The sequence below is a fragment of the Coffea eugenioides genome, chromosome 2 (assembly GCF_003713205.1).
Source record: "Coffea eugenioides isolate CCC68of chromosome 2, Ceug_1.0, whole genome shotgun sequence".
NCBI classification, from domain to species: Eukaryota; Viridiplantae; Streptophyta; class Magnoliopsida; order Gentianales; family Rubiaceae; genus Coffea; species Coffea eugenioides.
In genome coordinates this window covers 41,575,009-41,587,913 of record NC_040036.1, presented here as the reverse complement: position 1 = coordinate 41,587,913, position 12,905 = coordinate 41,575,009, and the positions used below count along the sequence as shown (strand labels likewise).

The 12,905-nt window shown below is 34.3% G+C and overlaps 1 protein-coding gene across 1 annotated transcript; it reads right to left on the bottom strand.

Moving 5' to 3' along the window:
• Positions 1-7,737: 7,737 nt before the first annotated feature.
• LOC113759667 (cytochrome P450 87A3-like) lies at positions 7,738-10,775 on the bottom strand. The gene is made up of 9 exons (XM_027302244.1): positions 10,523-10,775; positions 9,915-10,239; positions 9,656-9,805; positions 9,225-9,473; positions 8,961-9,050; positions 8,786-8,864; positions 8,421-8,527; positions 8,168-8,295; positions 7,738-8,030 (listed from the first exon to the last, which is right to left on the bottom strand). The coding sequence occupies exons 1-9, from the start codon at positions 10,717-10,719 to the stop codon at positions 7,937-7,939; spliced, it is 1,419 nt and encodes a 472-aa protein (XP_027158045.1). The 5' UTR covers positions 10,720-10,775; the 3' UTR covers positions 7,738-7,936.
• Positions 10,776-12,905: the final 2,130 nt, after the last annotated feature.

The following is a 12,905-nucleotide window of genomic DNA, read 5'->3' as shown; positions in this document are numbered from 1 at the left end:
GAAAAGGTAAAAAAGGTGTGCAGTATTTTAGGAGTTTTTTGAAATGCGACTCATATAATATCTGGGAGTGATTATCCGACAGCTAATTTATATTTAAATGAAGTTTGTCGGATAAAAACGCTTCTAGATCGCAAAGCAAATGATGAAGACAGCTTTATTCAAGCAATGGTTTGGAAGATGAAGATGAAATTTGACAAGTATTGGGGTGAGTGTGACCTAATGATGTCCATAGCAGCCATCTTGGATCCTAGGCTCAAGATGCGAGTTATCAACTACTTCTTTCCACTGATATATCCTTCACATTAAGTGCAAACGAATATAAATAAAGTCCGGCAAGCTTTGTATGATTTATATGCCGAGTATGTGGAGATGCATGTTTCAAGTTCAAAAGATTCTGGAGGAAGCTCTCAAGTAGTGACAAATGAACCAGGTAGCAAGAGTAGCAATAGTTCATCCTCTACAATGACACATGTTACTGGAATGTGTGAATTTCTATCTCACATTGCTACTGTGGAACCCGTTCAACCAGAGAAAAATGAGCTAGGTATCTACTTTGAAGATGGCCTTCTCAGTGCTACGGAGAAGTCGAGCCTGGATATTGTCAACTTAGATGCTTTGAAATGGTGGAAAAGCACAACAAAATACAAGATTTTGCCTAAGATAGCTGCAGATATTTTAGCCATTCCTATTAGCACCGTAGCTTCGGAAGCGACATTTAGTGCTGGAACTAGAGTGCTTGACTCCTACCGTGCTTCTTTAGCTCCAGAAACTGTAGAGATGTTGATGTATGTTGGGGATTGGTGTCGTAGGCTACACGGGGTGAAAAAAAGGGATAAGGTAATTATGTTACAAATTACGTTTTTCATCTATTACAATATGTTTTATAGTTGGCTTAATCTTGGTCTTTATTATTTTTGTTTACTATGCAGAAAATGAAGTCAGCACAAGAGATTTCATTGCCTATTCCTTGAACTTTTTCATGTTTTAGGTAATCTATATTCTCAGTTTTTTGGCTGCTGGTTTCTTTATATGTGTATATGATTTATTTGGTGGCTGGTTTCATTGCAACTAAAATGGAAGTTATTTGCCTGATTTCTTGGCTGTGCAGCAGCTGCAGCTTATTGGTGCATTATTGGCTGTAGGTGCGTTTTTCCACCTACATTTTCAGTACCAAGATTGTAAGCTTCCAGTTTGTGCTACTTCTCAAATTTTCTTTTGAGTTCTATACGTGTCTGGCTTAGTTGAGTATTTGCAGAAGCATGCAATTAGAAGTAAAAGAAAATTTTCTCAGCAAAAAGGCGTGTTTTGGCTAAGTTATTGCTGAATGTGCAGTTGGTTATCAGGTGCTGTGGATTGGTCAAGTTATTGCTGTTTATATCCTTGTTAGGATAGAAATGGTGTTAGTATTGAGTGTGCATGGTGCTCGTTTGGATTCTTAGTCTGATCTAATTCATGTCGCAGATGGTCAATTTTTTTCAATGGAGATTTGCTTAAACAAAATGAATTTTTTCGAGAATTGCGCTTGTTAGTCTTGGTGGCCTGTCCAAATTTTAACTGTGGCTTCTACAAAATTAGGATGATCAATATAAGCTGCTGATATGACTGACTAGTTTGCACTCGAATGTGAATGAATTTCTCCTCTAAATTATAAGACAGTTGTCCAGTTGCTGTGGATTGTTTACAATTTTGATGCTCAGGTTTTCCTCCCCTCTTTGAGTAAAATACTTGCTTTAAGTTGTCTAGTTAACTTACAGAGTAGATTTTCCTCATTCAACTAGGTACTAGATTCAGTCCCCTTGATTAGTTTAGTTATATGTTCAGTGAGTACAGGTCTGAAAGAGCAACCAATGAATGCTAGTGATGTTTTTGTATAGCTCCTTGATTGGCACTTATTTATTTTTGGACGTATTGAGCAGGTTGGAGCTGGGACTATGAATCCTCTGACATTTCTAAGAAGAGAAGAAGTTCGTGACTTCAATGACTTCAATGACTGTGCTTAGTTTGTAATTTGTAATTCAATAAGTTTCTGTAGTAAGAAGTTCTTGGTCTGCTTTTGGTTGTTATTTACTTATTATCTGATATTAAATTTTGTGACCGAGAATGTTGAACTTGTATGAAGTGTTGGGCATTTAAATTCTAGACTTATATGGCATGTATTTCTAAATTTATGATTGTATTTAGTGAAAAATTTGTAGGCCTTTTTTGATTATGATAATGTGAAAAATTATGGTCAATTATAGGCATGAATTGTAAGCAATGATTATGCTCATAATTTGGTTAGGAATTAGTTGATAAAATGAATTTTTTTGTTACATTAATTCCCAAAATTCGAGCAAACGAGCCGTTAACGAGTCAAAAATTCGAGCTCACAAATCAAGCTGCTCGCGAGCCAAAAATCGAGCATCAACTCGCGAGCCTTAACGAGTCGAGCTCGAGCTTAGCTTTTTTTAGTCGAGTCGAGCTCGAGCTCAAATCTTATAGGCTCGTTGAGCTCGAGCTCGAACTCGAACTCACCCATTTTTAAGCCGAGCTCGGCTCGATAAGTCCAAAACTCAACTCGACTCGGTTCGTTTGCAGCTCTACTCTCCAGCTGAAAATTCAAATTAGACAAGCTTTTTTATCAGTTATCACTTTCTTCTTGCAATCATGCATATTAAAAAACCGAAGAAGTTAAGTGGACATTAATTTATACTATATAGGAATTAGCTTCTTCTATCTGTATTTAAGTGAAGACGGTGAGAATTGTGATTTGGAAATCCTTACGTGTATTTTGTGACCAAGTAATGCAGAAAAATTGACATCTGCACCTTTGCATAGTCAGCACCAACGCAAAGCCTCGTACCACCAGCAAATGCCATGAAATTTTTTGATCCCGCGTGTAATTCTTTGCCCTTTTGATTGAAAAAACAGCAGAAAAACCCTGAATCATTTTTACTTGATTTTGTTTAACTTTTGTTTTGTAAGTTTATCTTTCTTGTGTGCATATATTACACAAATCTGTCGATGATCGAATTACCTCCCATCGCCATGGGTCAAATTCATGTGGGTTTTCATATACATTAGGATCCAAATGAACAGATGATGGACAAACCATTACCGTCCAGCCAGCAGGAATTGTATACCCTGCAAATCATTCGCACTTATTAGTCAAAACTGGAAGTTATAATGGAGGAAAAGAAGAACAAAGGAAACAAATCATTTATTTTCTATATTTTCCAAGTAGTTACTAAAGAGAGTTTTTCTTTTTTCTTTTTCCTGCAGGAGAAAGGCATCACCGGTCCAAATAAAGAAAGTGTGACAAATGATTTTCAAGAAGATGCCAAGTGACAGATTGAAGTATACCTTTTACTTCAACTTCCTTGACAACTTTGCGCAAAATCCCAGGGGCAATATTTGCAAGCCTAACTGTTTCATTTATAACCTACAGTAGACAACAAAACTTAAGATGTAAATGGTCTAGCTCACTATATGATTCAAATGATAGATACAATGAAATGTCTGGTTAATTGGAACGTACCACGTGTGTGAAAGTCATAGACTTGTACTCCTTCCATGAAATACTAGAACCTTCTGTTTCTCGCATTTTAAGAATATTTTCATGTTCTCTCTACAAAAATGAATGACTATTTAAATATGAAGTAATATTTCATATTTTGTTAGTGTAAACATCTAATCATAACAATGTATACCGTCAGTAAATATAAAATATTAATCATTTAAGTATTCAACTTGCACAAGAATTGGAGAATTAAAGGGTAAATACAGATAACAACGGGAGAAATTGTTTCGGAAAGTCATGGACCTTTAGTTCAGCCATAACACGTGGATGGCCATCTAGATACCTCAAGGCCACAGTCAAAGCAGTTGAAGTCGTTTCATGGGCAGCAAATAGAAACAAAAATACCAGGTCCCTCGCAATTTCCTCATTCAAAAAAGTGCCTTCTTTCTTTATTTGCTCAAGTAAATGGTCCGCAAAGTCATAGTCATTCGTAGCTCCATCATTGCCTGAGCGCTTCTTCTCAAAGATGTCGTGGATGACCTTCATTGCTTTCTTTAATTCGTTGAATGTCATCGGAGGGCAATGCCTGTTGAATTATAGACAAACAGCCGTGCCGCGACGTCGTTGTCGGAGTGAAAGAGCAGTTTGACTAGTCTTGCAGAGGAGACCTGCAACTAGATATTTTCTTCCTCTGAAAAGTATTTTTTTGTGTATAATAAATAATTCTTAAAATTCTTCTGTCGCTGACTCATGTTGTTGTTTCTTATTGACTTGTAGACTTGTAGTAGTAACAAAAAGTTGAATTGACATTAAAGTTAGGAACAAAAAGTTGCAGAGGTTTAATTACAAAGTAATTAATCAATTAAGCTGCAAGTGAGGATATATTTGAATGTGGATTAGCTGGAGGGAAAGCTCTCTGCCACTATTTTTGGTAATAATTACGTGTTATAGATATGTCTTAGCGACCCTCAAAGCTGAATCTGGATTAGCTGGACGCTTATCATAGTTCATTTTAGTCAGGAACCTGAATATCGAGAGAGAGAGAGAGAGAATCAGGAACCTGAATATCTTATTCATTTTAGTCAAAGGGAATACGTCTATGCTTTTTGGAAGCCAAATTTGACGCTCCTGGTTGAAATAGTGAAAGAATGGACTTCTGATTTGGCCCTTCTCTCTCTTCTTTACTAACAAAAGTCTTTTTTTAATTTGTTTATCAATTTTTGGGTAATTTAGTCATTACAATTTGCCGCTTTTTAGTTCACTTAAGTTCCGTTTGATAAAACTGAATCTGAATTCTAATGTTTGAATTCTGAAATCTGAATACTGAAACAATTAATTTGCTGAATTTTAAGCACTGAAAAGAAATATATGAATGTCTGAATTTTAATGTTAAACCTATTTATACTGTTTGATAAACATTTATAACTGAATGCTTGATAAGTTAAATTTGACAAATTTGCCCTTATATTTTTTCATCCAAAAAAGAAATAGAACCTATGATTTAATTAGCTAAAAATGTTAGGTATGAAAATGATAATATATATTTTAAAATCAAATTAATATAAAAGATGAAATATATTATATGAGGAGTATGGAGAAGATGTGAAAATCATTCAAAAGGGAAAAAAAAGAAATAGAAAATCATTAGATAGAGAATATTAGATTGTTTAATTAGATAAGAATTTTAAACATAATTAACAAACAAGGGTAGATTTGGAAGATAAGATAAGGAAATTGAAGTAATTCTATTAATTCTTATTAGAATTAAGCATTCAGTTAGGATTCTTATGCTGAAAAAAATACACACAAGTTCAACACTACTTAACAAGTTCAGCAAATGGATTTTCATTTATCAAACACTCAAAACATCTGAATGTCTGAAAAAATTCAGATTCAGCACTTTTTTATATTATCAAACAGACCCTTAGTTAGATCTTTTGATTATTGTAATATGTTCTTAATTGTTGCTCATATTTTTTCCTTTGAAGCAAAAATTTGAAACTAAAACTACAAGGAAAAATTCAGGAAAAGTCAAGCGAGAAAGAATGACGAAAAGAAACATATCTCCATGCCTAGATGATAGTGCTTCATTTCTTGAAATGGATGATCATTTGTGGTATTAAATAAATAATCAGCCCAAAAGAGTTTTCATAAAGTATATGCTGATCAAGTGGTCGAGGAAAATCTAAGAAATAGACAGGTGAAGCCACAAAAATTGGTGAGAAAATATTCGCAACAAAGAATAGACTTACATGCACGAATAAAATAATTTTGTCAAGGTACCTAAACATACAAGAATAGAATAAAACAATTTTGCATGAGACGTTCCTCACATTACGTGTCACAAGAGTAGGGGACACCTCCCCCAACCCCCGCCCCGTTGCATTTTAATTCCCCCCGCCCCACCCCGTCCCCCGCCCTGCCCCGCTTCTCCTGCCGGGGCACCCATGGGGTTAAAAAAATTTTATTATAATTAAATTTGAGCAAATAATCAAGTACTAAAATATCAACATATCACCAAATTATTATTCATTGTAACTTCACAATTGAAACTCATAAAAATAATTAAACAAAGGTTATTTGAATACAATCTAATATGATAAAACAAATATAACTAAAATAATCAAGTTTTCACTTTTGATACAAATACAATCACTAAATTATTATTGTATTTTTTTTTAGAAAAAAAAGTGTTATTGTATTAAGTATAGTTAGGAATTTAACATAAATGTATTAATAAATTTAGTATAAATAATTAATAATTTGTATTAATAGACATGTATAATTAGTAGTATAATTGATAATATCATTATATATATATAATTATGTACATATATATATATATATATTTTTTTTTTTCAAACAGGTGGCGGGGTGGGGTTGGGTCGGGGGAGTATACCCTAGAAACGGGGCGAAAAAATCCCCCCCCTCCCCGCTCCCGCCCCAATGAACCCCTACGGGCTTACACATATGTTCCATTTCTAATCGATTACCTAAACTTAATTTCACTTCTATACTTTCACATATGCCATTCCTATAAAAGACTCTCACACTCATTCGGAGGAGTCCAAAATGCAAGTTGTTTTCGTAATTTGTCATCCTGGATTAGATCTACTAAAGGGGCCAATTGTAGTGTGGTAAATTATGACCATCCCCCACTTCGTGTCCACCAAATTATGAGGTGTGGCCCAAGAGTTTATTTTTATTCTTTTATTTTTTTATGTCAATTACTTCTGTACAGCTTGAAAGTTCTTTGATGGAGACTTGGAAGCATGTTGTTAATACAGGCAAAAAAATAGTAAGATTTTGGTGATTTTGAGGTCAATCATGTTTTTTTGTTAAAAAAATAGATGCATCAGTTATTTCACCTGCACCCGCTGTGCATCAATTTTTTTAGGCAATAATATTTTTATAATCAAATTTATCCTAATTTAAAGGAAAGGAAAATCTAAAAAAACTGTATATCAAGGGTTAGTACCTCTACTTTTTTTTTTTTTTTTGGTAAGAAAGTACCTCTACTTACTACTCAAAGAGGGATTTAGTCTTTCTGTCAACCTGCCGGAGTTTGCTCTGGTGTTTGTGGCTGTGGGGAAGAGAGAAGAAAAAACACGTCGGAGTTTTGGGAGCAACACGTGTCGTGGTTGAATGGCACCGGATTGACGTTCCTACAGTGGGAAGGCCAATAACATACAATTCCATGATAAAGAGGGTCAGGCCAAAATCCCCTCCATCCCATTGATATTGCATACTTTCTTTGTTGGATGGTTCTAAATTATTTGTCATTTATATAAATTAGTTGATATATTTCTATTTAATTTCTTCATTTAGTCATTTACTCCTCAGGCACTCCGTAAAAGTTCAATGCATGTTTTTTTTTTTTGAGTCCACGTACTATTATCAAGAAAGTAAAACAACTACTTTTTTGTAGTATGTAACAGTTATCAAGTAATTAAAATCACAACAATCTAAGATTTGGTAAAACTTTCAAATATCTAAGATTTTCCACAAAACCTAGGATTGAACAAATATCATAGCCCCACAATTCTTTATGAGTTAGAAACTACACATCAAGTTTCAAATTCTATCCACTATTAATAAATATTGTAATTCTTGAACTGCGACAAACTTTATAAGATGTAAGGAGCAATATTTACTGCATACATATACATGTATTGTTTCTTGGCTTGATTTGTCCTCATAAATAAGATCATTGCATCGATTTTGGTGAAGAAAAACAATTAGTCGAAGCTCAAACTGCAACTATTATAACATCTTCAACAATTACAATAGTGTCAAGAAAGACACCACGTAAAATGTTGTTTATTAGGCACTTACAATATTGCAAAGTAAGGTAAATTACAATATGACGGTAAATTACTGCATCATAAATACGCTTCTGAAAGTACAGGCTTTATTCGTACGCGCCCAGCTTAAAATCTATTTGTTCTCTGAAATCTCCATGTGCAATCCCTTGGGGTAACGAATACCAGTAGGTGTCCGGATTCTCTCTGCTCCGTTGGTAACTCTCCAGCTGAAAATTCAAATTAGACAGTCTTTCTTGAAAAATCGAAGAAGTTAAGTGGACATCAATTTATAATATATAGGAATTAGCTTCTTCTATATGTATTTAAGCGAAGATGGTGGGAATTGTGATTTGGAAATCCTTACGTGTATTTTGTGACCAAGTAATGCAGAAAAATTGACATCTGCACCTTTGCATAGTCAGCACCAACGCAAAGCCTCGTACCACCAGCAAATGCCATGAAATTTTTTGATCCCATGTGTAATTCTTTGCCCTTTTGATTGAAAAAACAGCAGAAAAACCCTAAATCATTTTTACTTGATTTTGTTTAACTTTTGTTTTGTAAGTTTATCTTTCTTGTGTGCATATATTGCTCAAATATGTCGATGATCAAATTACCTCCCATCGCCATGGGTTAAATTCATGGGGGTTTGCATATACATTAGGATCCAAATGAACACATGATGGACAAACCATTACCGTCCAGCCAGCAGGAATTGTATACCCTGCAAATCATTCGCACTTATTAGTCAAAACTGGAAGTTATAATGGTGGAAAAGAGGAACCAAGGAAACAAATCATTTATTTTCTATATTTTTACTCCCATGAAAAAATGCCCAACCCAAGTAGTTATTAAAGAGAGTTTTTCTTTCTTCTTTTTTTTTTTTCCTTTTTTGTGCAGGAGAAAGGTATCACTGGTCCAAAATAAAGAAAGTGTGACAAATGATTTTCAAGAAGATGCCAAATGACATATTGAAGCGTACCTTTTACTTCAACTTCCTTGACAACTTTGCGCAAAATCCCAGGAGTAATATTTGCAAGCCTAAGTGTTTCATTTATAACCTACAGTAGACAACAAAACTTAAGATGTAAATGGTCTAGCTCACTATATGATTCAAATGATAGATACAATGAAATGTCCGGTTAATTGGAGCGTACCATGTGTGTGAAAGTCATAGACTTGTACTCTTTCCAAGAAACAGCAGAACCTTCCGTTTCTCGCATTTTAAGAATATTTTCATGCTCTCTCTACAAAAACGAATGACTATTTAAATATGAAGTAATCTTTCATATTTAAAACAATGCACACTATCGGTATATATAGAATATTAATCATTTAAATATTGAACTTGCAGAAGAATTGGAGAATTAAAGGGTAAATACAGATGACAACGGGAGAAATTGTTTCGGAAAGTCACGGACCTTTAGTTCAGCCATAACACGTGGATGGCCATCTAGATACCTCAAGGCCACAGTCAAAGCTGTTGAAGTCGTTTCATGGGCAGCAAATAGAAACAAAAATACCAGGTCCCTCGCAATTTCTTCGTTCAAAAAAGTGTCTTCTTTCTTTATTTGCTCAAGTAAATGGTCCACAAAGTCTTTCGAAGTGTCATTGCCCGAGCGCTTCCTCTCAAAGATGTCCTTGATGACCTTCATTGCTTTCTTACGTCCCTGGAAAATGAAAACCATATAGTTCGTTCAATCTGATACGGCATTTATGAAAGCATATATATTTTACGTAGTCATATATTGATAATGAATATGTTTTTTTTTTCTTGTTGGTATAGTGAACATCGATCTTTCAATATAAAAAGAATTCCAAATGACGAACAACAACAATAACAATTGATTACTTGTAAGCAAGCATGGAACGGTGTTCCAGGGATGTTGAGAGGAAATGAGATCAAGCCATCCATGAATGCCTTATAACTGTCTCTCAATTTTTGCTGATCCTTGCTTTCTTCATAGCCAAGCATCTTCTTGGCAGCATATTTAAATACCAACTGGAGAAAATGAGATTGTTCATTACTACTTTTCATGCAATGCTCTGTACGTACAGTCCGAATTCATCCTGATTAATATAATCAAATAGTAGCATGCTGATTAATTTACCTCTGATGTTCCATCTTTAGCATCTAATTTTCCAAGTTTACTCCAAGAACTTAGAGATTCTTGAGTGCTGGCATCCATTTCATATATTAGCTTCTCTCTTAAGGCTTCGGGGCTAACAAGCTTGAACGTTAAGCTCTTGAGGTACTTGTGGAAGCCTCCATGATGGGCAAGTACACTTTGTTTCCCAATTATCTGGAAGAGACTCTCAGTATACCAAATTTGGAAAGCATTACCTTCTTGCTGGAAGACGCGGAAGTTGAAGTCAGCATCAGTTGATACAACGACTGGCTGCCCAACTATACTCGTGCGAAAAATTGGTCCGTACCTGAAATTTCCCAAAGAGGGAAAAAAGGAAACAAAGAAAAGCTAGTTAAGATAAAATATTCTTAACTATTACTGCTGTCATATTATTAAAATATATATATGTGATAGCTGGTTAAAAAGTGGTTAGATAACCAATGGAGTATTGAGGATGGCCTGATGATTAGGAGAAGGTATTAGAGTTTTCTCCGCAATCTAATTTAAGATTCGAATTTTGTATCGAATAGTTAGAAATGAGAAGGGTAAGAAGAAAAATAGGAGACGGAAAAAAAAAGGGTTAGACATACCTAGCCGCTCTTTTTTGTACGAATGGTGGAACATCATCCGATGCATAAGGGGTGAAGTACTCAATTGTTTCTCCTATAATTGGTAATCCCATCGAGCCTGGCGGTAATACCCCGTTACACTTGGGGTTTCTCCACCTGTATACCCAGTGGCTGAAAAGCACAACAATGAGAGCAATAATAGCACAAGCAAACAACATGGTCCCTGGTTAGTGTAATGGAAATGTAGGGGAAAAATGAGAAGAGAGTAGCTACAATTGATGTTGTTTGCTATGAAGGAATCTTGGAAGTTGGAGCTGCTTAAATAGATGGAGAGCACAAGCTCTGACAAGGACGCGATAGACATATTACCTTTTCTTTTATGTTATTGCAACAATAAATATTTTCACCTGTAATTTATAAAGAGTCAAAAGGAAAAATGGGCTGCAGTGCATGGTCAATGTAAAGACCAATAGCGCTTGGTCACGGCGGCTACAGAGGCCCACGAAAAAGTCTATCTTGTACAACGCCGGCTACAGATTGAAGCCACGTGCGAGGAAGATACCTTGCGATATTAGGAAAGCTCTGCCACTATTTTTGGTAATAACGATTTTTAAATCTCACTGCGGTGACTTTTGGCAACATGTTATATACATATATCAAGCTCCATAAAAGTCGTTACAGGTGAGGATACAGTGTCTTAGCGACCCTCAAAGCTCGTCCGGAACTTGACATTGTATCCTCACTTGTAGCCTGATTGAGTAATTACCTTCATAAATAAATCTTGTCTACAACTTTTTGTTCTACAACCTTACGGGAGGTATGTGGAATTAACCCAATTTTTTAGTTTGCCAAATTGTTCTTTGGGATAATTTCGAAAACCTCTTCTGACGTTTCTAACAATTTCACTGAACTCTCCTAAGGTTTGAAAAATTACACTTACCTTTTTTAATTTGATAGTTTTAGTAACGAAATCTTAAAATAATATTAATTTGGACAATTTTTTAAATGAATACCCAAAAATGCCCTTGTGAAATGAGTCTTAATTTATTTTCATATACAATTATAAGATTATTTAGTATAATTATAAGGAAAAGATGCCAAATTTTTCATGTCTATATCTACTGTTTGATAAACGACTATAATAATAATTTTATAACTATGATATGATATCTTTTACAGTATTTTATTATGAATTTAGATTTATAAGATAAAAAAGAAAGTGTTAAAATAATTTATTTAGAATTTATAAATTTTTGGACTATTGGGATTATCATAATTTAGTAGTGTTTTTGGGCCATTTCTTTTTTATTTATTGTTAATTTTAATACTAAAAGATAGAAAACAAAGATCAGCAAAAATATTGGATTACACATAAAATTAACTCGTCAAAGAAATCATTAGTTCGACATTTGGTTATAATAGAAACCTAGATGCAATAGTGGTAGTTCTATAGAAAGAATGAAAAGATAATTTTAAAACTCATTCTAAGTGCAAGCATACCAAATAAAAGAATTTTATTAAAACATTTAAGGATAAAATTGTTATTTTAAATGAAAAGGGAGGTATATGTAATTTTTTAAAGTTCAGGGGGAACTCAGTGAAATTGTGGGAGGATAATGCCTGTTGGATTTTAATAATTTATATATTTTTTTTTTATTTTGACAAAAAATATTTAATTCGTTGAATGTCATCGGAGGGTAATGCCTGTTGAATTATAAACAAACAGCCGTACCGCGACGTCGTTGTCGGAGTGAAAGAGCAGTTTGACTACAGTCTTGCAGAGGAGACCTGCAACTAGATATTTTCGTCCACTGAAAAGTATTTTTTTGTGTATAATAAATAATTCTTAAAATTCTTCTGTCGCTGACTCATGTTGTTGTTTCTTATTGACTTCTAGTAGCAACAAAAAGTTGAATTGACATTAAAGTTAGGAACAAAAAGTTGCAGAGGTTTAATTACAAAGTAATTAATCAATTAAGCTGCAAGTGAGGATATATTTGAATGTGGATTAGCTCTCTGCCACTATTTTTGGTAATAATTACGTGTTATAGATATGTCTTAGCGACCCTCAAAGCTTATCAAATTATATTGTCATAGTTCGAGAAGATTAGCAGAAAAAAAAAGCGAGAGAGAGAGAGAGAGAGAATCAGGAACCTGAATATCTTATTCATTTTAGTCAAAGGGAATACGTCTATGCTTTTTGGAAGCCAAATTTGACGCTCCCGGTTGAAATAGTGAAAGAATGGACTTCTGATTTGGCCTTTCTCTCTCTTCTTTACTAACAAAAGTCTTTTTTAATTTGTTTATCAATTTTTGGGTAATTTAGTCATTACAATTTGCCGCTTTTCAGTTCACTTAGGTTCCGTTTGATAAAACTGAATCTGAATTCTGAAGTTTGAATTCT

Coding starts and splice junctions, on each gene's coding strand:
- LOC113759667 (XM_027302244.1), bottom strand. CDS start 10,719: ATGTTGTTTGCTTGTGCTATTATTGCTCTCATTGTTGTGCTTTTCAGC. Junction 10,240..10,522: donor GTACAAAAAAGAGCGGCTAG/GTATGTCTAACC, acceptor GGGAAATTTCAG/GTACGGACCAATTTTTCGCA. Junction 8,865..8,960: donor CTATGACTTTCACACACATG/GTACGCTCCAAT, acceptor TGTCTACTGTAG/GTTATAAATGAAACACTTAG.